Source organism: Oncorhynchus nerka, linkage group LG25, assembly GCF_034236695.1.
Source record: "Oncorhynchus nerka isolate Pitt River linkage group LG25, Oner_Uvic_2.0, whole genome shotgun sequence".
Classification (NCBI taxonomy): domain Eukaryota; kingdom Metazoa; phylum Chordata; class Actinopteri; order Salmoniformes; family Salmonidae; genus Oncorhynchus; species Oncorhynchus nerka.
Window position 1 is genome coordinate 27108962 of NC_088420.1, and position 27463 is coordinate 27136424.

Below are 27463 nucleotides of genomic sequence, written 5' to 3' on the forward strand. Positions count from 1 at the left end.
TTGACTTATTCCACATTTTATTAAGTTACAGCTTTATTCTAAAATGGATTGAATAAAAACAATACCCTCATCAATCTACATACAATACCCCATAATGACAAAGCGAAAACAGGTTTTCGCAGCAACAGCTACTCTTCCTGGGGTCCAAACACACCAAAGCTCCCACATTACATTTAAAACATAGATAAAGATGAAACTGAACTGTTTGTACTGAATGAGCTAAAGATAAAATAGTACATCATAACACCTACACCACCACATATCCACAAAACAAGATGTTCAATACCACCATACAACAATATCACAATGTGTGCGTATGCATGTGTCTGTGCCTTCATCAAACAACACTGTTTCATGACGCATCAGTGACATGGCAGGAGATGTTTTGAAACAATTACTGCTTCGCAGTCAACAGCTCCCGGTATGTGTCCGTTACGTTTATGGGGGGTCAATTAAGGAAGACATCCTCTTCTGCAAACCACTGGAAACCCGGACAACAGGAGAGGATATTTTTAAAGTACTGGACAGCTTTGTGACATCAAATGGACTTTGAGATGTGTTGGTATCTGTACTGATGGCGCAAAAGCCATGACGGAGATATGAGTGGAGTGATAACGCGCGTGCAAGCAGTTGTTCCCGACACCCCTTGGGTACACTGCAGCATCCACCGAGAGGCTCTTGCGGCCAAGGGAAGGCCTGACAGCTTGAAATACGTTTTGGACACTACAGTGAAAATGGTTAACTTTGTTAAAGCAAGGCCCCTGAACTCTCGTGTATTTTCTGCACTATGCAATGATATGGGCAGCGACCATGTAACACTTTTACAACATACAGTAGTGCGCTGGTTATCAAGGTGCACAGTATTGAGAGACGAGCTTAAAGTTTCCTTTACTGACCATAATTTTTCACTTGTCTGACCGTTTGCATGATGACAATGTTTTTTTCGCCTGAATGATCTGAATCTAGGATTATAGGGACTCTTCGCAACTATATTCAATGTGCGGGACAACATTTAGGCTATGATTAAGAAGTTGGAGCTCTTCTCTGTCTGCATTAACAAGAACAACACAGGTCTTTCCATCATTGTACGATTTGTATGTGTGGAAATGAACTCAAGTTTACGAACAATGTCAAATGTGATATAGCGAAGCACCTGAGTGAGTTGGTTGCACAATTACTTAGGTACTTTCCTGAAACGGATTACACAAACAACTGGATTTGTTATCCCTTTCATGCCCTGCCCCAGTCCACTTACCGTTATCTGAACCTCATCGAAATTGCAACAAGTGGTTCTGTGAAAATTTAATTTAATCAGAAGCCACTGCCAGATTTCTGGATTGGTCTGCGCTCAAAGTATCCTGCCTTGGCAAATCGTGCTGTTAAGACACTGATGCCCTTTGCAACCACGTACCTATGTGAGAGTGGATTCTCGGTAGGGCTGGGCGATATGGCCAAACTATCATATTACATTTTTGACGGTATGATGGTATTTGACGATATTTTATGTTTTTGATTCATAAAAGTTCTACATTTGCTTTATGAGTAGTGCGTGACCCTAGGGTGGCAACACATATGTTCTAAATGATTTCAATGGGTCTTTCTCCATTAGAATACTTTTATACTGTTCAATTAAACTTCAACCTAAAATAATTTCCTGCATTCGTTTGAGATCATTTCCACACTGCCACGATATGGGGGGAAAAACTAGGCCTTGTTTTTAACCAAAAGTTGCAGTTGCAATTGCAATTGCGATTTAGATCAAAACACTTGGGTTAACTTTTGGAATCATGGAAATATAATGTTTATTCTAATTCTATAGTTAGAATATAAACAATAGTAGGCACTTTGAATACAGTGTTTGACATGACAACGAATGGAAATGCCATGGACGAGTAATTGTGGCAGGGTAGGAACCAAAATGATGCTCAGTGTTTCCTAGGGGACCCTATAATCTTTGGCTACTGTTACGGATACAGTTATCCTGTGTGTGTGTGTATATCCTGTGTGTGTGTTTCTTTTCTCTCCTTCTCCCCTCACAGGTGAAAATCATCACTCCCCAATCAGTCAACAATCAATCATCAATCAGAAGACACACCTCCTCCTATTTCCTACCCTATCACAGTTCCTTCCCCATGGTTTAAAAACCCCATCATTTGTTTGTTCTAGAGCTCAATCTCTCTGTAAATGCCATGTCTGTAGGTCTCTGTGTTTCACTCTTGCTTTGTGTCTTAACCTCTCTTTTGTTTAAACACCTCATAGCACTTTGTCATCACCTGTGAGTATTGTTTTTGGTTATGGTGTTTGTTTGTTGCTGGTGGGAAAAGGGGGAAACCAAGACAAGTCGCCCATGGGCATACACTACCCGTAGGTGAACTTTGTTAAATACACTAGTTAGAACTGGGCGGACCACCCACTGTATTTTTGGTTAGTTAGTTAGCTGTTGTTTAAAGTAGGCTAGTCTAGCTTAGGGGTGTTTTTGAATACTTATTGTTTCTTTCCTTGGGTCCAGCTCAGCCCCTTTTCCTGCTCCCCCCATTACCGTGTGTTTATAAATAAACCTAGAGTTTGACGGTAGATTTCTGTTGTCGTGGTTATTTCGTGCACACTTTTACTTTGTCACAATAATAATTTGCATGAGTTATGTTACGGGTCTCATTACCATCCCCCCCTAGACTGTCGGGCCAAAAGGGATTCGTAACAGCTACATTCAATCTTTATTCATGTAGCCAACATATAATTATTCGATTTAGAAGATACTTTTGCATAAACAACATGCTGATTTAGGCTTCCACCTTGACTGGTATTAGCTGGCTACGTTAGCACTGACTTAGCCACTAATGCTAATCGCTAGTTTATAAAAGTACTAACACAATTTAGCTTAACCTGCTAAGAAAATACAAACTAGCTGTTTGCAGATGTAAGAAACACACTAATATTGTAATTATAGAACGCTTGTGGATTTACATTAAGATCAACATTGTTGCATGAGCTGCATTGACCATGCAGAGTGAACAAAAGTGTCTCGTGGTAAAGCAACAACGCATTGAGTGACGGGGTGGGACTAGGTCTGTGTATAAAGTGACAGAGTTACACACGGCGTAACACATTTAACAAACCAAACATTAAAATACCATTATAGAAGGTAAAGTAAAAACCCAAACCGGTCTGTGCATCAATACCGGTATATAGTAAAATACAGTATGCCCAGCCCTAATTCTCAGCCCTCACTAGCATAACTAAATACAGGTACAGATTGTGTGTGGGAAATGATTTAAGGCAGACTCTCCAATACAACCCAACATTGCAGAGTTATGTGCATCCTTTCAAGCACACCCTTCTAATTAACCTGTGGTGAGTTATTCACCATTTTTGATTAAAAAAAATCAAGTTTATGTGTAAGATGGCTAAATAAAGAGGAAAATTATTAGTGAGTGTTGCAATCGAGGACAGACGATGGTATGCACTCGGCGGTCCCGTTCTTCGAGCTTGTGTGGTCTACCACTTCGTGGCTGAGCCGTTGTTGCTCCTAGATATTTCCACTTCACAATAACACTTACAGTTGACCGGGGCAGCTCTAGCAGGGCAGACATTTGACGAACTGACTTGTTGGAAAGGTGGCATCCTATGAGGGTGCAACATTGAAAGTTACTGAGTTCTTCAGTAAGGCCATTCTACTGCCAATATGTGTCCACGTATTTTTGTATATCTAGTGTAGTCCGCTACCATCCTCAGTTCCTTTATCTTAAGTTGTGTTATTGGATTTTTATGAATAATGACTAAATTATGTATACATTTAACTTAGAACTATAACGAAACAGAATACTATGTTACTGTATGAATCTTATTATAATCATAATACTGAATATAATATGTGTAGTTTTAGTCAAGAATTAGAACAAGGACTTTCTGTTCCTTGTTAGAAATTAATGGAGCTATCGTCAGACCGGCTGGAATACTGTGTTCCTTACAGGACATTCTGTCCCTACCCAGGGAGGGGAGAGACCTTGGGCTTGTAGTAGATCGTTTAACAGGTGGCAGACAATGTGAGAATGCTTGTGAACTATATTGCCATTGTATCTGAGAGGAGGAGAGACATTTATGACGAAATGTGAGGTATATAAACCAATGTATATGGTATTATGACCAGAGCTTATGACCAATTTGCATCTATCAAGTCACAGGTGAAGGATCCAGCTTTCTGTGATGGGTTTCACAGCCATGGATGCTATCAATAAATTAGATTACCAAATGAACAGACAATTAGACAGAATAAACAAATAGGAAGAGGTCATACCTGCAACTCCTGCAGACACTCTTTGCGAATGTGTTCCGTGCAGTCACCAACACACCAGGTCAGACTTACATGGAAGGAAGGATTCTAGAAGAAAAGTTAAAGTTCAGTATTCACTCTTCATCTCATACAACAGTATAACGGTTTATTAAGCATTCTTTGCTAAACAGTAGTGTTGTCACGATACCAGAAGTTTTACTTTGACACCAGGTTTAGTATCACAATACTGAATACCATCACAATACTCGATACCAACGATACCACAGCAAAAAACATAGACATAATAGCCAAAGTCATAGAATGGCATTTGATCCAGACAGAAAAACTCAGCTATCACTCTGTTCAATCGTTTGGGCATCTTTTGATTCCATTATCATTACATTTTAAATGTTTTACGTCAGAATTTTCCTGAGACAGCCATGTATGCATTAATGAACCAATTATACAATCGACCAACATAATGGTAATCATTTATTTGAATAGTAAATCTCTATTGATAAACTGGGTAAATCAAGATGTACCCTAGGTCTATTCATAATACAAGTTCATGCATATTTAATAGGAGTGTGTGCATGCATTGACATATTGAGCTTCTGTTGGCTAATTTCATGGGGCTACAGATGACAATCTGTTTCCCTTCCATGTGGCACTTATTTTATTGTACTGATCAATAACATTTCTATAGAAGTTGCTTATTTTATTAAAGTGGGCTGTCGCTTTAACCAGTAATGACGTCATTCACAGAGGGGTTCGGCATGTCGGAGCCAATGATGTATATAAACCCTCGATTGCTGATGCTACTATGTATTGGTCATTGAGGTGCTTTGACGCCACCGGTTGGCAATATTGGCAGTCCTCCATAGGAATGAATGGCATTCTACAGTACTTCAATAAAATGTTTCAAGGAAAAAATGACATGTATTTAAGTATTGTGTTGTTGTCGTGGGGACAGTAACATTAGTAATATAAAACAAATACAATAAGAAATGTTTTTATATAATATTTATTTGTATAGTACGCTTAATAATTTAAAAGTATGCATTAAGGTGTCTGTAATAGAATAAACATCGCAGAAACAAATGAATAAATGCATTTCTATAGCTTTTACAATGGTGAGAGTGCCAGGATGAAGGAACGGTGGCTCCAACATCTAGTGTATATATAAATTATTGGTCGGAGCTGATGGGGTCACCTTAGGGTCATGATAGGGTCTGCACCAAATGATTGACGTATTATAATAATTGATTATGCTTATGTTGTATTAATAGAAGGGGAAGGGCTATAAGACCCCCCCATCCCCCCACTACATTTTATAGGGTCCTGGAATACACAGATTGTATTTGTAATACGCTATATGGTTTTGTGTTCAGACCTTGTAAAAAGTGTGAAGGGTGAACTCCTCCATGGTGCCGTCCACTGCTTTCATAAGCTCTAGTAGCTGAGCCTGTCCTGTGGAGACTTCCATAGCCAGTAATGTCCTGTAGGGGAGAGCAGAATACTAGATCGTAAGACTATGATCTTGTACATGATCATGCTGTCAAATCAAGAAAATAAAAATAGGTGTTGACTACCGTGAAATGCTTACTGACAAGCCCCTTCCCAACAATGCAGAGTTAAAGTAACCTAAATTTGCTAAGTATAAAAGGAAATAGTGACAAAATAACAAGGCTGTATACAAGGAGTATCAGTACTGAGTCAATGTGCAGGGGTACGAGGTAGTTGAGGTAATATTTACATGTAGGTAGGGGTAAAAGTGACTGGGCAATCAGGATAGATAATAAACAGAGTACCAGCTGTGTATGTGAAGATTGTGAAAGTGTGTCTGTGTGAGTGGCGTCAATATGCATGTCTGTGTGAGTGTATGTAGTGTGTGTTGGAATGTCAGTGTAGTATGTGTGAGTAGAGTCCAGTGAGTGTGCATAGAGCCAGTGAAATGCAAATAGTCCAGGTAGCCATTTGATTAACTGTTCAGCAGTCTTATGGCTTTGGGCTAGAAACTGATCAGGAGCCTCTTGGACCCAGATTTGGTGCTCCGGTACTGCTTGCCGAGATGTAGCAGAGAAAACAGTCTATGACGGGTGGCTGGAGTCTGACAATTTTTAGGGCCTTCCTCTGACACAGCCTGGTATAGAGGTCCTGTATGGTAGGGAGCACAGCCCCAGTGATGTACTAGACCGTACGCGCTACCCTTTGTAGCGCCTTACGGTCGGATGCCAAGCAGTTGCCATAACAAGTGGTGGTGCAGCCAGTCATGATGCTCTCAATGGTGCAGTTGTAGAACTTTTTGAGGATCTGAGAGCCCATGCTAAATTTTTCCAGCTTCCTGAGGAGAAAGAGAAGTTGTCATGCCCTCTTCACGACTGTGTTGGTGTGTTTGGCCCATGATAGATCCTTAATGATGTGGACACTGAGGAACTTTGAAGCTCTCGAACCGCTCCACTACAGCCACGTCGATGTGAATGGGGGCATGCTCGGAACAGGCTTGGCACATGGCAGGAGGCCTGTCTCACTCATCGTGATAAGAGATCCTACTATACCTGGTTTTATCATCATTAGAGTAGACCTTCAGCTTCTCAGCCAAAGAAATGAACCTATAAAAAAGATTGCAATCACTTTACCTCATTCAGACTATTTAGCAGAGTATTTGTTTCCTGCCAGTATACCTCTGGTGACATGCATCATCTTACCAAAATATAACAGAGAATAGTAACACCAATTCCACAAACAAAAGGGACAAAACATAAATGTTGGTTGTACTATAGCAAACCTCCTGCCATGTGCCAAGCCTGTTCTGAGGGACTGTATGAAAGGCTGGATCCAATGATGCCTCAGAACCATTGTCTTAGACTGAGGTGAAACTCGTCTGTATGAGTGAGGGAGATGTCATGGGATCCTGCTACTTTAGTCATCTCATCAAGCAGCTCCAAGAATCCTTCCTCTGGGATGTCTAAGGAGGGACATAAGAAGTAGTGGGATGTTAAGACAGAGAGCAAACAACTCTTCAAGACAAAAACATTGTGCATGTGATGTGAGTGTATGCAGCTCTGAAGATAAGGCATTTATGTGGAAAGTACACTTAAGTGGCCCAGTTTCCCCTCTCCTCTCATGTTTGAAAGAGCGAATCCGTCCACCATGTTGTATGTTGTCCAGTCTGTGGGTCATCATCTTCCTCTGTAAACATGTCCAGCACACTGCCAGGAAGAGGCAGTCTGGACTTGGAGTCATCTTCCTCCCGATGCACAGAGACACTTGCTGAGATGGGATTGTGATTGCAGATACACATGCATGAAATCATTTAGGACAATGCAAGTTAAATCAATGAGACAGCCTACTATGAAATCGCTCAAACTAGTATATCTAATTGATAACAAAGAATAGTTTAAACAATGTTCGGGAAAGGATGCTACCTTGTTTTGGTGGTGTGTTCCTCTGATTTGTGCATTCTTCCTTAATGAGTTGTCATCTCTGTGCCAGTATCGTAGCCTTTTTGTTACATCCTCTAATAGCACATTTTCTATTTCCTCTTCAGGGCTGTTACTGTAACTGACTAACATTCTAATATGTAAAGCTTTCAATTACAAATTCATAAATAAACGTTCTTGATTTCTGTCATAAAAATAAGAAATGGGAACCTTGAATTTTTTTTTGAGGAACAAGTATATATAGATGATATACAATGGACAGTCGAGCTTGGGGGTACAATATCACATTACAATTACACAAGGACCTTAAGGGACATACATACACTTACAATTCTAACAGCTTTTTTTGTTAGTAGAACATTGGACCAATGAACGGATTGCGCAGGCTTGCGATATACTTCCGATAAAAACAAACCGTTGCTGTGGTCATTTATGTCCCCCTGAAACAAAGTACCGTTCAAATTGGTTCCATATTCAGTGACGTTCTGAAAACATTTTCACAGTAGACTATATTGAATCATAATGTACATAATGGTAGTATAATTTAAGTAGCTGCTTGTGTGGTATATTTTTTATTTAAACGTGATTATCAGAACACAAGTGATTATCTGAAACAACCTCTTCATATCAGCATCTTCATGGGGTTACAAAACATAGCAAGGCACCACACATTTATATAGCTTTCACTTACTTACAATCAATATTATTTGCGAAAATACACAACAATATTACTGTACTGCATAGCTATAAAAATGTATTAATTGAAGAAAGATAAAAGCTATTCGTTGCAGGTTCCGGGTGTATGTGAGCGTGCCAATTAAACCTTGATTATTCATGTTCCCGTGCCTGGGAAGGAACTCTGAGGCTAGTCAGTTAGCTAGCTAGCGTTTTATTTAAAAACATAAATCGCCTTTTTAAGCGGGGGGAGTATGGCCTAGTGATCACATTCTATGGGCGTTGACAAAGTTAACCATTCTGGGCTAAATAGAATATTACACATTTAGTTGGGTCATTTAGAACGACACAAAAGCTCTGAATTTTTCGGCCCTAATGCCAAACCCGCTTGACAAGAGAGCGGACAGATATTCCGACTGACCGAGGCTGAATGCGGATATGAAAAGAGGTATTATTGGGCCTACGAATACTTTTTCTGTCAAAATCGTCAGACGCTACAAAAAACTCCGCAAAACGTTAAAGGTATGTTACCAGCAATAATGTCCCAAATATGTTACTCATTTATTTACTGCGTCTATAGATCAGTTTAATACAATAGCTGAATATTTTCCAATCGCAACATTACAAGCAAACGCAACGTTAACTAGCTCGCCATACAGATATATGCAGCTATGCTTCTGCAAAATGAGACAGCGACTGCCGCCCGGCTCCGTTAACAAATTCTGGGCTGTTTGCTTTTCTCTCTCGTGTGGAAAATGCAATGGCGTAACTAGCTAGGTAAATCGAGTTGTTTTTCTTCGGTTTACATTCGTGCGCAAACACCGACCAACTGGATGCTTATTGATTGCGCACGCTGTGGATGATTTGAATATGCATGTCACCAATAGTGTAATTATGGGGAACACCGATCGTAAATCAACCCAAACCAATATGATTGACATATTCAGAAAGGAGTAACGTTAAGAGCATTACTAGACATTAGTGCTCACCCGATAGAATGTTTTGAAAAATAGCCTGATGTACTCGGACGCACCAGTTTAAATATTGTCTGTCTCCCTATAATACATATAAATAACAACCTGGACTCAGTGTTTCCCTCCATTTAGTATGATATGTTTCGTATGGTATGCATTATGCATTAATTTGTGGATGTCCATTGTTACAAATAACAATTCATATGTTACGAATTCCAATTTGTAAAATATGTTACGAATTTGTAAATAGGTATGATACGTTAGCTAGGTGGCTAATTTTAGCTAGGCTAGGGGTTAGGTTTTTATTTTTTTAACATTTATTTAACTAGGCAAGTCAGTTAAGAACAAATTCTTATTTACAATGATGACATACCGGGTAACCGTGGGTAAACTGTCTTGTTATAAGGGGCAGAACGTCAGCTCGGGGTTTCAATCCAGCAACCTTTCAGTTACTGGCCCAACGCTCTAACCACTAGGCTACCTGCCGGGTTAAGGTTAGATGAAGGGTTAACAAACATGCTAAGTAGTTGCAAAATAGCAACCCAGCTAGCAATGAGGAATCGGCCCAGAAGCGCCCTCTTCCGGGGAGCTGGAACTGATTGCATCGACCCGGAATTGGGTGTCGGACTCTGTCCGGAATCAAAATGAATGACTGCCCAGAATCGGATCAAGTACATTGAGCCATTTCCGTCTACCAACTTTGCCGGCATCTTACCAGAATCGCCCCAATGCAAATTTAAATTAATGTATACAAAATTACCCAATTTAGTAATTTTTAATATTACTATTATATATTTTATACATACAAATTATACCCATCCACAATTATTTTTTTTTGTCTCAGTGGAAACACCACACACCTGGTGACCGTGTCAGCGTGCATGCGCCTAGCCTGCCACAGGAGTCGCTACAGCGCAATGGGACAAGGCCATCCCTCCCCTACCTCGTGCCGACGCTGGGACAATTGTGCGCCCCCTCATGGGTCTAATGGTCACGGCCGGGAAGGGTCTCGAACCAGCGTCTGTAGAAACGCAGTTTGCACTACGATCCAGTGTCTTAAACCGCTGCGCCACTCGGGAAGTTCCAGCCACAAAGTTTTTAATGCTTATCAACTGCCTTGCAAAAAGTATCAAAATGCTACACAGGACTCTTAAAGAATTTAATTTAAATGTTAATTGTATTTTTTTAATCACAGAAACAATGAGGGGGGAAATTAAATAAATAATGAAATGTTAATTATGTATAGCAGCCTGTGTAATCATCTGCCAGGGAGCAGCCCCGATCGGCCGAGCCCCAAGTAAAACATTTGGGCCAGATAACTCACTGGAATTGTCCCGAGCCCCAAGTAATATATTTGGGCCAGATAACTCACACCGGAATCAGCCCAAGCTCAATCCCCGCATCCTAGCCATAAGTAATACTGCTGAAGGCGGCCCAAACTCTGACTCTCAGCTGAGTGCCCCGACTCTCACCTGGAATTGGCCCAGATCCACTGTGCTAGCTGGGTACAAAGTAGTAAGTAATGTTGTCCGAGATGAGATTCAAACATGCCGCCTTTGGGTTGCCAGACGTTTGCGTTTTATATGCCCACCCATCCTCCCGGACCAATCATCCTCCTTTAGTTTTTGCCTGAAGTAACCTATTTTATGTAACCATACCAAACCTAACATATCATAGTAATTTGAGTGTAGCGGATTTACATTTTACTATGTTATGTCTAGTCTATGAGACCAGGTTGAATGAAAATAAGGGGTTTTGATTGTTTGGATATGGCTATCTTGTTGTGTGTTTGTGATGATGGATCATTAGACAAGTAAGCAGGAATGAAGTAGCCCTCTACAGCTGCTTTTAATCTGATGGAAGGATATAGTAGTAGCAGTGTTTTCTGACCTGCTTCCTCTGAAGTCTGGGGCGGCAGGTAGGCTAGTGGTTAGAGTGTTGGACTAGTAAACTGAAAGGTTGCTCGGTCGAATCATCGAGCTGACAAGGTAAAAGTCTGTCATTCTGCCCCTGAACAAGGCAGTTAACCCACTTTTCCTAGGCCGTCATTGTAAAAAATAATTTGTTCTTAACTGACTTGCCTAGTTAAATACATTTTAAAAAAATGTAGTCTATCCTTTTGGGCTCTGATAATTATTCTGTTGTCTCAGGGAAAGTCTCTGAAACTGAGATATTGCACTTCTTCTAGGATGCCATACCGCACACAGTACTAGTGAATAGTTTAATAATAATTGTTCCCTTTTTCTGCAGTCATCAGAAGAGGACTGAAGACTCATGGAGACAGTGGGTTAAATTTTTCTAAATTTAAATGTCTTTGCAGCAGGTGTTCTTCCTCTGCATATACTTTTCAGACACCCAATCTATTGCATCCTAAAAACAAGCCTTTTTTTATATGTATATATTTTTATATTTAGTGATGTTCTCCACCGAAATGGCAGACTAAATTACTGACTTTCCACCCTACCCACCTGTCCACCAATCAATGTACCTTTGATTTTTCTTCATAAAAGCCCCCACTACGATACAAAACTGAATCCCTACACAAGAGCCAGGATGAGTGAGGCGTGGCAGCAGCATGCTGTTGCTCCCCCTCCAGTGGTGCACACCATACCACCGGGGGCGGAGAATGCGTTGGGCTGCGCCGTCTATGGTATTGTCCTGCAGCCTGACCCCACTCTGCAGCAGTCGCAGCAGCAGCACCAGCATGGCCAGCAGCACAGCCAGCAGCACAGCCAGCAGCAACACCCTACCCAGGTACAGCAGCCCTCTCTGCAGGTAGGGGGCGAGGGCGGTCACAAGTGTGGAGCATGCGGCCACGACATCTCCCACCTGGCCAACCCACATGAGCACCAGTGTATGGTGAGCCAGGACCGCTCCTTCCAATGCACCCAGTGCATGAAGATCTTCCACCAGGCCACTGATCTGCTGGAGCACCAGTGTGTGCAGGTGGAGCAGAAGCCCTTTGTGTGTGGTGTGTGTAAGATGGGCTTCTCCCTGCTCACCTCGCTGGCACAGCACCACACCTCGCACAACAGCACCAACCCCATGAAATGCTCCATCTGTGAGAAGACTTACCGACCGGGCTCCTCTGGGAACACCACACCTTCCTCCTCTGCCACCAACCCTCAGCAGCCATCTGCTGATGGAGCCTCTTCCAGTGGGAGTGTGGCAGTGGGATCCTCTTCCTCAATTACATTTCCATCGGCCCGTGACAGGCCCTACAAGTGTTCCGTCTGTCAGAAGGGTTTCAGGCACCTGTCAGAGCTGGCCCGCCACGAGCGTGTGCACACTGGAGAGAAGCCTTTCAAGTGTGACACGTGTGACAAGAGCTTCAGCCAGTCCTCTCACCTGGCCCATCACCAGCGCACCCACAGCTCTGAGCGCCCATACAAATGTGCTGTGTGTGACAAGAGCTTCAAGCACCGCTCCCACCTGGTGCGCCACATGTATGCCCATTCCGGAGAGCATCTGTTTAAGTGCAACCTGTGTGAACTGCACTTCAAGGAGTCTTCGGAACTGCTGCATCATCCATGCCACCCACAAGGGGCACGCCCCTTCCGCTGTGCAACCTGTGGAAAGGGCTTCAAGCGTCCATCAGACCTGCGGCAGCATGAGCGCACTCACTCTGAGGAGCGTCCCTTCCACTGTGAGGAGTGCCAGATGAGTTTCAAACAGCAGTATGCCCTGGTGCGCCATAGGCGCACGCACAAAAACCCATCTGACCGCCCCTTCAAGTGCAACCTTTGTGACAAAGGCTTCTTGCAGCCATCGCATCTGCTGTACCACCAGCACGTCCACGGCATGGAGAACCTGTTCAAGTGTGCATCCTGCCAGAAGGAATTCAGTCAGTCAGGAGAGCTGCTGCGCCACAAATGCGGTGAGTCGTCCTCTTCATCTAGGGAGACAGACAAGCCTTACAAATGTGACGTGTGCGGCAAGGGATACAAGAAGAGTTCGACACTGCAGCGACATCAGAACTCGCACTGTCAAGAGAAGCCCCTAAAGTGCTCCCTATGTGACCGCCGCTTCCTGTCATCCTCAGAGTTTGTGCAGCACCGCTGCGACCCATCCAGAGAGAAGCCCTTAAAGTGTCCCGAATGCGAGAAGCGCTTCAAGTACTCGTCTGACCTGAATAGGCACAAGCGTGTCCACACCGGGGAGAAGCCCTATAAGTGTGCTAGCTGTGATAAAGGCTTCAAGCAACGGGAGCACCTGGCCAAGCATCAGAGTGTGCATTCCAGAGATGCCCAGTTCAAGTGTGTTTGGTGTGGAGAGCGCTTTGGAGACCTGGGAGCTTTGCAGGAGCACACAGTCCAGCACACAGCTGAAGGAGGGGGTTACCCTGTGCCACCTTGCATATAGTCACGCCCCTCCGCTCTGTACAAGTTCATAGCAAACGTCCCTGTCTACCATTAATTTGCAGCACCCAGCTTAACACACTTGAACTGGGCATCTCTGGAGTGCACACTCTGGTGCTTTCCAGAGATACCCAGTTCAAATGCTTTGGAGACCTGGGAGCCTTGCAGGAGCACACAGTCCAGCACAAATCTAAAGGGAGGGTTACCCGATGGTAGGTTACTCTGTGCCACTTCTTATCGAGTCCATAGCGAATGTCCCTGCCTACTCTTAATTTGTCCCCAGCATATACAATCCATACCCTCACTTCCCATCTGAAAACTGATACCAGTCCACTTCCCCACCCTAAGAAACCCATACAATTTATAATTGTTAAAAACAAAAAATAGAAGTCACTGCCAAGTGTCACTGCTTTAGGGCTACTGTCTGAAGGACAGAGGAGACACCAACAAGGATATGTCTTTCACTTCAAACACTAGGGTGGATGTTCTAGCCCAGGTCATTTACTCTTATCTATCCTTACCTTCTTGAATCAACTTCCTTGCAAGTGGGGAAAAAAATAAATGTAAATCACCACATTCGCCTACATTTCTGTCTATGAAAAGCTTTGCATTTGTACATAAATTACCTTGTAGATTAAAAAGAAAAAAGGCGATGTGGACCAGTTCCCCTTGTGATGACCTGCTTGACTGGTGTGTTGCACCATGACCCAGAACTATTCTCTTGCCAACAGTGGTTGTCACTCTAGAATGCATCTACAGAGATCCTGCATGCATTAATTTTCCATTCTCTTACCCAGGATACTCAAGACTTTTATGATTGCTAAGTTTCAGCAGCTGCTACAGTCTACTGATGGCCTCTTGCTTTAAAAAAAATTGGAATCAATGATGCTGTATCAACTCTGATATAAATTGTTTTGTTTGGTGGGTGGAGGGTTGAAATGATTGTGTATTGGTTACTTTTCCACAACCTAATCACTGTAGTAGCAGTGTATGTATATCAGGAAATGGAACCGGTTCAGGGAACAGAACCAGAAATATCACTAAAACAAAAATGATGATCAGAACTGGGAACGGAAGTGATCTATACTGTTCTGGAACAGAACCGTTATTTTAAAAGCACGGGAACCGGTTAATAATGTTATTTTACATTCCAGGTATTTTTTTACAGTCCCACAAACGCAACAATGCGCCTATGCAAAGCCCTCACTCTGTCACTCAGAAAATCTTTGTGCGTGTAGTTTACCCGTCCCTCCCCCTCCGAAGCACTGTAGCCTACTGACGTTACATGCGTGATTCAGAAATGTAGAGATTTTTTATTAGAGAAGAATGGATTAACTTTATCAATGCTGGTTAACTATGGTATCCTTATCACGTTTCTCATAGGATTTATTAACTACAAAAAGGTAAGATGTTTTTTATTTGAATTCTGATGCCGCACTGCACACACAAGTTTGTTAGCTAGCTCTCGTCCAACTTTAAGCCAACTCTTTTCAAGTTCAAAGACATTCAAAGTTCCTTCATATAAGCCGCTCCTCCGTAGGTATAATTCTGTGGGCCTAGTTCAGATAATGCATGTCATCACAAGATGCCCAGCACTTCAAGCCTCCTCCTCCAACCTCTCGATCTTTCCCCACCTGGAAAATGTCAATCGCATCTCGCGCCCTACACTTGTTTACACATGCAGTAGATGTCAGACAACTATTGCTTGCCCGTGCCATAGCAAGCTGCTCTATCCTCACTGATTGGTGAAGTCATTTAATGTTGAGCTAAATGTAGCGGTTTAAAAAGGAATGATATAAATCATTACTTTCTTGGGTCGAACCGGTTCAGAACATTAATTTGGCTGGTGGGAACAGTGCAACATAATGTAAAAAATAATGGTTCTGTTCTTCAGAACGAAACAATTGGAAAATAATTTTGGTTCCAACCTCTGACGCATATACAATAAAATCATACACCTCTACTCTTTGCTTAAATATTTTTATGATTTTTTTTTATGTACACGAATCAACTCCAACTAGAAGTGGTTTATTTTTTAATTGTTTTTGTGCTATTGTGAAATATTACAAAAGTTTGTGACTGTATGTGGACGTATATGTGGCCATCATTGTGGCAACTATAGTTTGTACCAAAACACCATTGTACTGCAGCAAATCCCAAAGGTGTGGAGATTAACAAGCTGAAGTATCAAGACATCTCACTGGTATATAGAAATATATATTTCACACATATACAGTTCATATTCCTACAGAGATCAGTGAAGAGTATCTGTGCTGAAAATGTCTAAAACCTGATCAAGCTTCCTCTTACAGTACAATATGTATGTGAGTATGTTTACCAGTTTGGTTACAGAAGTTGCATAACTATTGTTTCTAAAACTGCATTGGCTGTTTTGTATGTTACAACTTTTTATCATATGAGGACTTGAATTGTTTTTCATATTTTCAAGTCATTGTTATGATAGTGCTATATGTTGCAAGTTTCCAAGGAGAACATTCTGTCTCTAAGCCCTACAAGGATTCTGACCCCTGGTGCTCCTTTGTGTTTATTTGATGAATGATTGTTGAATCATGTCTGTGAAAATGGAATCCTGGCTGTGAAGTGGATTGTATAAAACATACATCTGGTGTAGAATTTTGTCAGGTCTGTATAGTTTAACCCCAGTTATGTCAAACTTATCTGCAGTAGATTTGTGCAGATCATTTTAACTTCTGGATTTTATAGCCTTTTTTTTAAATTTTTATAGCATCCTTACCAAAATGGGCTGCTTAAGCTTGATTGCAAAAGTTATGGATTGACTCTTTATAGTCTGTAAGTGGTAAGACGACTAATAAGGCAAAAATCTGTGTCAACTTTGAGGGCAAATCAATGTGGCTCAGTGTTTTTTTAGTGTGTGTGGGTGGGGGGGCTTTTTTTCAAAGGAAGTATTTCAAGGGGATGTATTTGGTTGTGGTTTGAGTGCAGTATTGAAAAACTATTTTATGATAAGGTAATGCTAACTTTGAGGAAGGTTATTTATAATCAGTTTCAGTAGACTGTTAAACTGGGGTCAGGGTTATTTAGAAACCACCCATTCTACTCCAGAACTGACTGCCTCAATGTTGTTGCTCTATTTCTTGTACTGTGCTGTGTTTTTTGTTTCCTCCATCGTCACCTGAGGTGGGCTAACAGTTTGTCATTTGTCTGTCGTCATTCGTCTTTCATCTGACATTAAGACCACATCAAAAAGCAGTTGCGACTTGAATTAAAAAGAAAAGTACTGTGTAAGTTTAGTTTATATACATTTAAAAAAATGTTTTTTAATCTATATGAATATTTCCATTCTTGGGAGGAGGTAACAGGGTCTTTTAGGATGTAATGGGAGGAGATGTTTGATTGATGGAAGGGTCATTAGGACTGTGATTGACATGACTTTTCATCCGGTGTAGTGTATAACAGTTAGCCCCAATTGACCCTGCTTTCTCTGTTCTGTGCATGCCTGCTGTGTTAGTTCCTGTAATCTTCCCTAGGTATTAGTGTTTCAGATGGCACTTATTCCACATAGCTTTTTTCAAATTGTTATGTGAAAAAAATATTTGTGACAATGTACAGTATGTGTACATTCATGCTAAAATATCTGTATGTAGCATTCATTACACACAGCACTAACAAATAAACTTTTTATAAAGGGGGGGGGTGTCATGTATGTTTTAATTGCAGAGGGGACTGGCATGTATTCTTTCAGGGTTTTTAAGTATGTAGATTAGGTAGTTAAACAATATGACAAGATGTGTACATTCACTAAAATCAAATGTTCTAATTTGTAATAGGGTGTGTAATGCTTGCTTAAATATAGACTGTAACATGTCCTTTATGCCGCCCAGAAGAAATACACTGCACTTACCATTGATAATGTAATGTACAAATATAACACTCATGTAGTTCATTGTAATCTCTGTTAACCCAGAACCAAAATCTTGCATAATTTGGTCAGATGCTATTTGTTTATAGAGTCTGTCAACAGTAGAGTGGTTACGCTGCAAAATGTTACTCAAGCGTTCACTAAAAGCAACAAGTTTGGTACAGCTGTATACCCTGAAAATATTTAGATATGGAGCCACTGCAGATATGGTCCCTGGGGGGGGGGGCAGGACCAGCTGTTTTTCAAAGTGGCTATACTTAATATACAATTTATATAGAGGACTGCTTTGTGGTAAAGGAACCAAATTAGTCAGAGCTGAAAATATTTAGATATTGAGTCACCCCAGATTTGGGCCATCTCACAACATGGCTGCCGACTAACTATTTTACAGTTCAGAAGGACTATTTTGAGAAATGCATTTGGTAGAGAAGTAGATTTACATAGCCTGAAAATATTTTGATGCGGTGCCACCATAGATTTGGCCCCTGGGGGCTGTGGCAGCCATCTTTGAAAATTACTGCCTAGCAGTACCAATATTTTACAATGACTATTTCAAGAGATGTCCAATCAATTGAATTTACTAAAGGAGTCCAATCAAGTTGTAAAAACATCTTAAGGATGATCAATGGAAACAGGATGCGACTGAGCTCAATTTCAAGTCTCATAGGAAAGGGTCTGAATACTTATGTAAATATAAGGTATTAATGTTGTTTTTAATTTTTTAAATATAAATTGGCAATCAATTCTACAAACCTGTTTTCACTTTGTCATTATGGGGTATTGTGTGTAGATTGAGGGGGAAGAAATAATTTAATACATTTTAGAATAAGGCTGTAACGTAACAACATGTGGAAAAAGTCAAGGGGTCTGAATACTTTCCGAATGCACTGTAATTATCTTAAAATATAGCTGCAAGCAGAAATGAATGGGGTTCCCAGGATAACAAAGGACACAAGACCAGTTGGATAACAAAGCAAGCACTATCATGTAGGAACTATCTTCCTTTATGTGCATTCATGAGTCTAAATAAAACGTGCTAATATTCATCTACTTGTATAGTTTGGCCGTCTTTGAATGCATCAACACTATTTTTTTCAAACTCTTCAGGGACCATTGTGATGAGACCAAATTTGGAGTGAATCAGACTTATTCCATGACAAGATTATTTTAAGCAATAGCGTTACATTGTAAAAAAAACTGAATTGCTAATATACTGAACAGAAATATAAACGCAACATGTAAAGTGTTGGTCCCATGTTTCATGAGATTAAATAAAAGATCCCTGAATTTTTGTGCACAAATATGTTTACTTCCCTGTTAATGAGCATTTTGCCTTTGCCAAGATAATCCATCCACCTGACAGGTGTGGCATATCAAGAAGCTGATTAAATAGCATGATCATTACACAGGTGCACCTTGTGCATGGGACATTAAAAGGCCACTCTAAAATGTGTAGTTTTGTCACACAGCACAATGCCAGCAGCATACCACTGCTGGCTTGCTTCTGAAGCTAAGCAGGGTTGGTCCTGTTCAGTCCCTGGATGGGAGACCAGATACTGCTGGAAGTGGTGTAGGAGGCACTGTTTCCTCTTTTCTAAAAAATATCCCAATGCCCGAGGGCAGTGATTGGGGACACTGCCCTGTGTAGAGTGCCGTCTTTTGGATGGGACATTAAACGGGTGTCCTGACTGCGGTCATTAAAGATCCCATGGCACTTATCGTAAGAGTAGGGGTGTTAACACTGGTGTCCTGGCTAAATTCCCAATCTGGCCATCAAACCATCACGGTCACCTAATAATCCCCCTCCTCTCCCCTGTAACTATTCCCCAGGTCGTTTCTGCAAATGAGAATGTGTTCTCAGTCAATTTACCTGGTAAAATAACAGATAAAATGCCACAGATGTCTCAGGTTTTGAGGGAGCATGCAATTTACATGCTGACTGCAGGAATGTCCACCAGAGCTGTTGCCAGAGAATTGGATGTTAAATTCTCTACCATAAACTACCTCCAACATCGTTTTAGAGAAGTTGAAAGTAAGTCCAACCGGCCTCACAACCGCAGACCAATTGAAACCACGCCAGCCAAGGACCTCCACATTCGGCTTCTTCACCTGTGGGATTGTCTTAAGGCCAGCCACCTGGACAGCTGATGAAACAGAGGAGCATTTCTATCTGTAATAAAGCCCTTTGTGTGGAAAAACTCATTCTGATTGTCAGGGCCTGGCTCCCCATTAGGTGGGCCTATGCCCTCCAAGGACCACCCATGCCCCTGCCCGGTCATGTGAAGTCCATAGATTAGGGCCTAATGAATTTATTTAAATTGATTGATTTTCTTATGTGAACTGTAACTCAGTCAAATGTTACATGTTGCGTTTTTATATTTTTTGTTCAGGATAGTTTCCTTATTTTTTAAGATATCAATGCCAAAAGTAACATGGTTCATCATGGTAATGTCTCTGATGACCCTAAAATAAAGGTTCAAGTTAATAGGCCATTGTGAAGTGGATGTACAAAGGATTGAAAAGAACACATAAAATCTGATTTCTGGATTTATCAATAACTCCGCCATATCTTATTAACCAATCCCATAGCTTTTCTCAAATAAAGTAAAGAGATGTACCATGGGCCTACGAATTTGGTGTTATTTGGACATAGTTCATGAGAAGAAGATTTCTAAGATGGAGGAAAATCTATCCTGATGGGTTCTTGAGCCAAATTTGTTCAGCATGAGGAAAGATGCCCACATCCAAAGTTTAGGCCAATCGGTGCCATTCATTTTGACCAAGTTACTTATTGCCTCTAGTTTCTGTGTGTCAAATTAGAAAAAAAGTTGCCAATCTATGTATACATTATTTGACCAAGTGAAGGAATGTTTTAAAATCTAAGAATAACAATAGGTTTCACAACTTTGCTGTGAACCCCTAATGATGGTTTTGGAGGTCTCTCGGATCAACAATCACCACCAAAATAGTGGTACAGTCTGGGGACATTTAGTAAGATGGCTGCCAGGGCCAAATCTGCAGTGGCGCCACATCTAAATATTTTAAGGGTATCTAAGGCTACCATAGTGTTACCATTGGCAACCATTTTGTAAGATGGCCTCCACAGCCCCCAGGGGCCAAATCTGTGGTGGCTCCATATCTAGATCTTTTCAGGGACCATAAATCTAGGGTCTATGACAAATTTGGTGCCTTTACCTCAAAGCAGTCCTTCTGAATTGTAAAATGTTGTTAGTTGGGGGCCATTTAAAAAAATGGCTGCCACACCCCACAGAGGTCAAATCTGGGGTGGCTCCATATTGAAATCTTTTCAGGGTACATATTTTGTGTTTTTATCAAAAAATGAACGATTTATCAGCTTAACCACCCTACTACAAGCGATAAGTTCAATTGTGACTTAAAACATGATTGTTCAACCATTCTACAAATGTTCCATATACTGAAAGTTAAAAACAGCTAAAACACATGAGTTACTTTATAAGGGCATATCTCCGCTAGTTTACAAAAGAGACTGATGGATTTTTGACTGCTTTGGATGATTGAATATTTGCAGAGAATATATTTATTAGGAAGCATGTGCGGATTCACCGGGCTGTGACTGGTCCTGCTCCTGCAGCTTCCTTCAGCTTGTTCCAGGTCTTGGTGTGTGTCTTCAGAGCCATCTGTATGGATGGCATGGAAATCAGGAACTTTCTGGTTCTATAATGATAATTTCAGAACTGCATGTCCCTTACCCAACATGATAACATTACTTAAAAAGGGTACCTATGTAAGGACTTTGTAACATTTACGAATTCATAAGCAGAACAGAAGCCAATTGCAAAACAACATGAAAATATTATTATCAATGTGTTATGAAGTATGTACTTACCTTCTGTAGGTACCCTTCGTAAGTAAAGTTATATCTAACCTACAACTTTGACTCTCACCTCAGATATCTCAACTTTTCGCTCCCAGGCTCGGACACTCTGCTCGAGTTGGCTATGGGAGGCCTTAGCTGTGATGTATTGCAGCACGTGGGGAACACGGAAATCTGCCAGCTGGCCTCGCAGCTTCCTGTTAAGAGTCTCTGCCTTGGCTCGCTCCTGCCCAAGAAGGACACAAAGAGGGGGATATTTATTAGCCTACGCACCAGCAGTGTTGCAAACATAGCTGAATAGTTGGCTACAAAAATCGTATGATTTTGGTTAAAAACTAAACAGGTGAATGTTAAATTGACCTCTTCTGCCTGCAGTGTCTCCTCCTCGATCTTCAACAGCATCTCCTTACGGGAGGTGATGTCACTACTAAGCAGCTTTGACTCACATGTCATGCTCTGCAGCTTCTTCTACAATGGGAAAAACAACACATTTCCTTATCAAAGTCCCAAACCCCCACGTACGTACTAACACAACAAAGGTCAAGTACCTTAGTTGGGCCTGGGTGATGAAAATAAGCCTAGAGTTTTATCAGTTTATCTCAAGGGATCTACCTCTCAAGTTCAGATTCCCCAACCAGGAATATATCATTCCGCTCTCCTGAACCTGATCACACCCCTGATGCACAAGAAAAGAGATGTACAGTGGGGCAAAAAAGTATTTGTGGTGAGTTTGGGATCATTGTCATGCTGAAAGAACCAGCCACGTTTCATCTTCAATGCCCTTGCTGATGGAAGGAGGTTTTCACTCAAAACCTCACGATACATGGCCCCATTCATTCTTTCCTTTACACGGATCAGTCGTCCTGGCCCCTTTGCAGAAAAACAGCCCCAAAGCATGATGTTTCCACCCCCATGCTTCACAGTAGGTATGGTGTTCTTTGGATGCAACTCAGCATTCTTTGTCCTCCAAACACGACGAGTTGAGTTTTTACCAAAAAGTTATATTTTGGTTTCATCTGACCATATGACATTCCCCCAATCTTCTTCTGGATCATCCAAATGCTCTCTAGCAAACTTCAGACGGGCCTGGACATGTACTGGCTTAAGCAGGGGGACACGTCTGGCACTGCAGGATTTTAGTCCCTGGCGGCGTAGTGTGTTACTGATGGTAGGCTTTGTTACTTTGGTCCCAGCTCTCTGCAGGTCATTCACTAGGTCCCCCCGTGTGGTTCTGGGATTTTTGCTCACCGTTCTTGTGATCATTTTGACCCCACGGGGTGAGATCTTGCATGGAGCCCCAGATCGAGGGAGATTATCAGTGGTCTTGTATGTCTTCCATTTCCTAATAATTGCTCCCAGTTTATTTATTCAAACCAAGCTGCTTACCTATTGCAGATTCAGTCTTTCCAGCCTGGTGCAGGTCTACAATTTTGTTTCTGGTGTCCTTTGACAGCTCTTTGGTCTTGGCCATAGTGGAGTTTGAAGTGTGACTGTTTGAGGTTGTGGACAGGTGTCTTTTATACTGATAACAAGTTCAAACAGATGCCATTAATACAGGTACCGAGTGGAGGACAGAGGAGCCTCTTAAAGAAGTTACAGGTCTGTGAGAGCCAGAAATCTTGCTTGTTTGTAGGTGACCAAATACTTATTTTCCACCATAATTTGCAAATAAATTCATAAAAAATCCTACAATGTGATTTTCTGGATTTCTTTCTTCTCATTTTGTCTGTCATAGTTGAAGTGTACCTATGATGAAAATTACAGGCCTCTCTCATCTTTTTAAGTGGGAGAACTTGCACAATTGGTGGCTGACTAAATACTTTTTTGCCCCACTGTACATACAATAGTGTTTGAATAGGAATCAAACCTTGTAGGAGTTGAGAACCTGTAGGGTGTTTCCTGCCAGGAGTTTTAGGCGCAGAAGGTCCTGGTTTCTTTCATCAATGCGTTCGAGATACTGGCTGTTCTCGATCTTCAGCTGCTGGAAATCCACCTCGTGCAGGGCTTCACCCATTTCCTCTTTCTGCCGTAGCTGTAACTGCAACTTCCTCTTCTGCACATGGAGAGCTGCATTCTTCAACCGCAACTTCTCAACCAGTGTGTCCTGTAGGATGATGTAAAGGTAGCAGCAGGATGAGACAAATAGGTGATGAGGTCAGAGAAACAGGGCAGCAGTCGGTAACAGTGAATGCTGATATTGAAGCTTGCATTACTTCCAAGATTTGTAATTCAAGTCAGGAACCAAATGTGATTTAAGATCTCTGACCTGACCACCCTGCCTGACATGCAGCTTGCTTACCTTTGCTCTCATCCTGTCCTCAAAATAACGAATGACCTTCTCTGCACCCATCATGACACCTCTCTTCTCCCTCAACACCTTAGCGACATCACGGTCAAACTCATAACTTGCTTTCTTGACCTCCACAAGTCGAATATCTGCTTCCTCCAGAGTTGCCTAATATGGGGAAGGGCCCAGAAATGATTGGTTATCAAGCTTTTGATACAATGTACAGTACCAGTCAAAGGTTTGGACACACCTACTCATTCAAGAGTTTTTCTTTATTTTTACTATTTTCTACATTGTAGAATAATAGTGAAGACATCAAAACTATGAAATAAAACATGGAATCATGTAGTAAACAAAAAAGTGTTAAGCAAACCAAAATATAATTTATGTTGAAGATTCTTCAAAGTAGCCACCTTTTGCCTTGAGGACAGCTTTACACACTCTTGGCATTCTCTCAACCAGCTTCACTGGGAATGCTTTTCCAACAGTCTTGAAGGAGTTCCCACATATGCTGAGCATTTGTTGGCAGCTTTTCACTCTGCAGTCCAACTCATCCCAAACCATCTCAATTCGGTTGAGGTCGGGTGATTGTGGATGCCAGGTCATCTTATGCAGCACTCCATCACTCTCCTTCTTGGTCAAATAGCCCTTACACATCCTGGAGGTGTGCTGGGTCATTGTTCTGTTGAAAAATAAATTATAGTCACACTTAGCGCAAACCAGATGGGATGGTGTATCGATGCAGAATGCTGTGGTAACCATGCTGGTTAAGTGTGCCTTGAATTCTAAATAAATCACTGACAGTGTCACCAGCAAAGCACCATCACACCACCTCCTCCATGCTTCACGGTGGGAACCACACATGCAGAGATCATGCGTTCACTTACTCTGCGTTTCACAAAGTCACGCCGGTTGAAACCAAAATCCTCAAATTAGGACTCATCAGACCAAAGGACAGATTTCCACCGGTCTAATGTCCATTGCTCGTGTTTCTTGGCCCAAGCATGTCTCTTTGCTGCTATTTCTGAGGCTGGTAACTCAAAGTAACTTCTGCAGCAGAGGTAACTCTTGAGTATTCCTTTCCTGTGGCGGTCCTCATGAGAGCCAGTTTCATCATAGTGTTTGATGGTTTTTGAGACTGCACTTGAAGAAACTGTGATGGAAATGTTATACATGTGCTTTTCTAATAACCTATTTCTGTGTTCATGCAAGTGAGTGATTGAACGAATCCTCATTTATCAGTATCTGCAATTTTGCAGTATGCCCAGACCTTGTTTTGAGAACGAAAGATATCTCAGTTTCAAGGTCTCAGCTTAGAGAGAAGAAGCCTCGTGAAGTATTGGTTTGTCACATGTTATGAACCAGTATTGGTAGGTCACATGAATGAAAAACGGTAATGCTGAATGGATTATGCAAATAAATTATGCAAATAAATAAATCATGCAAATATAACTTGTCTGTATATAGCTGTATATAAGACAACTGCTGGGACTGCCGCAGCAGAGCTCCTAACAGACATTCACTATGGCACATCGGGTTGGTTGGAACCTCTCCAGCGCTCTGATAATAAACAATGATTAATTTATGATTGACTTTGAGTGTCCCTGTGTAAGAATTTCCACAACAAAACTTTCAAAGTTCTTGAAATTTTCCAGATTGACTGACCTTCATGTCTTAAAGTAATGATGGACTGTCGTTTCTCTTTGCTTATTTGAGCTGTTCTTGCCATAATATAGACTAGGTATCCTACCAAATAAGGCTATCTTCTGTATACCACCCCTACCTTGTCACAACACAACTGATTGGCTCAAATGCATAAAGAAGGAAAGAAATTCCACAAATTAACTTTTAACAAGGCACACCTGTTAATTGAAATGCATTCCAGGTGACTACCTCACAAAGCTGGTTGAGAGAATGCCAAGAGTGTGCAAAACTGTCATCAAGGCAAAAGGTGGCTACTTTGAAGAATCTCAAATATTAAATATTTTTGGATTTGTTTAAAAAAAAATGGGTTCCTACATGATTCCATGTGTTATTTTATAGTTTGATCTCTTCACTGTTATTCTACAATGTAGAAAATAGTAAAAAATAAAGACAAATCCTGGAATAAGTAGGTGTGTCTAAACTTTTGACTGGTACTGTAATAATGCCAGAAATCTGAATGGGTTTCAGTGCATCTTAACTACATAGACCACAACTAAACCAAATCACAGATTCCTCTGCAGGTTACACAGATCCAGAATAGTCTTTCTCTATCCATTCCCTCTATGTTTGTATATTGTGTTTACCTTATAGTTGTGGAGCACTCTTTCTGAGCTCTCCTTCAGTTTCTCCAGGTCCTCCTTGGTTTCATCTAACTCTCTCTGTGCCACGTCACACTTTTGCTCCAATGTCAGACGTTGTAACTGCTCCAGAGCTGTTGTCCGTGTTTTCATCTTTCTCCCACGGCCCTAAAGCCACAGAAATACAAGCATTCAAACATGCAGTAAAAACCCTTATTTTTCTATGGTAATAACACACACACTTTGTATTTCCCACCCAAGCCTTAGCCAACCATCTCCTCATTGGTTTATAGAAGCAGGTACCCAAGTGCCATCTCCTCATTGGTTATACCCAAGTGGGTGATTGAAAGACGAACTTTGTTGCTGGTTGTCGTGGTAATACAATAGAAGTTTAGATGCGATCACCATATAAGTTCAAAGATGAAAAACCCTGGAAGGAGGAGAGATGACTAGAAACGATTCGGTTGGCCGTTTATGTGTGGATTAATTTGTCGGAGTAGAGGACCTTGTGCAGTTCAGGTAAAATAACAACTCAGTGTTTATATCCCAGGACAAATTAGCTAGCAACAGCAAGCTAGCTAAATAGGACAAATTTGCTAGCAAGTGCAAGCTAACTAGCTAAATTGCCATACATGTTTAATGCTTTTCGACCTGTCCCCAAATTAATATCATTGGTTCAGAATTCGTTTTGATATTTTAACCTGCATGTCGTGATCGCGTTTGGTGTAGGGGGATAAAATACATTTATGTACGATAGTGCACGCGCGCAGCCGTTAGCCCTTGGCGACGCAGAAGCTCGTTGGCGCGCGCGAGCAGTGCGGGTGGAATATTTGAATAACATGGATTTCTAAATTTATTTTTGCGACGCGTGTCCGGTCTGGTCAGCATGTTAAACCTACGAGGTTATAGTGGACGACGAGACTATGGTGCATGAGTCAATCACGAGAGGTCAAAGAACATATAGGGTAGGGAAATCCATTTCATTCAACACATTAAGTTTGTGGAAGTTGTGCAAGATGCTTTGTCATACCCCTCCAATCTCCAACTGTGATGCTGCAGCTGCCCCCAGAGAATCTGATAAAGGCTGAGGAACCAAGTCCCTGGGGTCCAAGCGGCTTATATACCGCTCATACATATCAGTTTCTGCCCGTAGCACCGCATTGGAGCGTCTGGAAAAAGAGGCAGTGAGGGACAAGGCCTTTTGTTTTTTTGCGGCCACAAATTGCTACTCTATGTAGCAAATCTATGAGTTAAGACAAGAGTTAAGAAGTGTTGAAACTGAAAAATATCTTTATACCTGAGTTCTTTGACGAGTTCAACGAGATGTCGCTTATCTGCTTCAGAAACATCTTGAACCGTCTCTGCCATGGTTGCTAAGGTAAACAAACAGGTGGGAAGGCGGTTGCTGCGTCTGCTC

The 27463-nt window shown here is 41.5% G+C and overlaps 2 protein-coding genes across 8 annotated transcripts; one reads left to right on the top strand and one right to left on the bottom strand.

The window, feature by feature from the left end:
- Window positions 1-27463, bottom strand: cfap263 (cilia and flagella associated protein 263). 4 transcript variants are annotated; one of them, XM_065009703.1, is made up of 12 exons: window positions 27344-27463; window positions 27077-27215; window positions 26053-26214; window positions 23777-23932; window positions 23345-23581; window positions 21838-21945; window positions 21548-21703; window positions 7699-21280; window positions 7366-7543; window positions 5664-7238; window positions 4295-4378; window positions 1-3622 (listed from the first exon to the last, which is right to left on the bottom strand). In XM_065009703.1, exons 1-8 carry the CDS (start codon window positions 27412-27414, stop codon window positions 21203-21205), a joined length of 1107 nt encoding a protein of 368 aa, XP_064865775.1. In that variant the 5' UTR covers window positions 27415-27463; the 3' UTR covers window positions 1-3622; window positions 4295-4378; window positions 5664-7238; window positions 7366-7543; window positions 7699-21202. The 4 variants fall into 4 exon arrangements, with proteins under 4 accessions (XP_064865775.1, XP_064865776.1, XP_029489909.1 ...); XM_065009704.1 differs by having other exon boundaries at window positions 5664-6882; window positions 7059-7543; XM_029634049.2 differs by having other exon boundaries at window positions 1-481; window positions 5664-7543.
- LOC115109290 (zinc finger protein 319-like) lies at window positions 8748-17390 on the top strand. 4 transcript variants are annotated; one of them, XM_029634045.2, is made up of 3 exons: window positions 8748-8836; window positions 11613-11645; window positions 11873-17390. In XM_029634045.2, the coding sequence occupies exon 3, from the start codon at window positions 11916-11918 to the stop codon at window positions 13722-13724; it is 1809 nt and encodes a 602-aa protein (XP_029489905.1). In that variant the 5' UTR covers window positions 8748-8836; window positions 11613-11645; window positions 11873-11915; the 3' UTR covers window positions 13725-17390. The 4 variants fall into 4 exon arrangements, with proteins under 4 accessions (XP_029489905.1, XP_029489903.1, XP_029489904.1 ...); XM_029634043.2 differs by having other exon boundaries at window positions 8822-8910; XM_029634044.2 differs by lacking the exon at window positions 8748-8836 and adding an exon at window positions 10790-10877.

What these genes read in the sequence shown, in the direction of transcription:
- LOC115109290 (XM_029634045.2), top strand. Translation starts at nt 11,916, where the DNA reads ATGAGTGAGGCGTGGCAGCAGCATGCTGTTGCTCCCCCTCCAGTGGTG.
- cfap263 (XM_065009703.1), bottom strand. Translation starts at nt 27,414, where the DNA reads ATGGCAGAGACGGTTCAAGATGTTTCTGAAGCAGATAAGCGACATCTC. An exon ending in GAACTCGTCAAAGAACTCAG is followed by an intron (nt 27,216 to 27,343) that starts GTATAAAGATAT and finishes CTCTTTTTCCAG; the next exon opens with ACGCTCCAATGCGGTGCTAC. An exon ending in AGACACTGCAGGCAGAAGAG is followed by an intron (nt 21,704 to 21,837) that starts GTCAATTTAACA and finishes CTTCTTGGGCAG; the next exon opens with GAGCGAGCCAAGGCAGAGAC.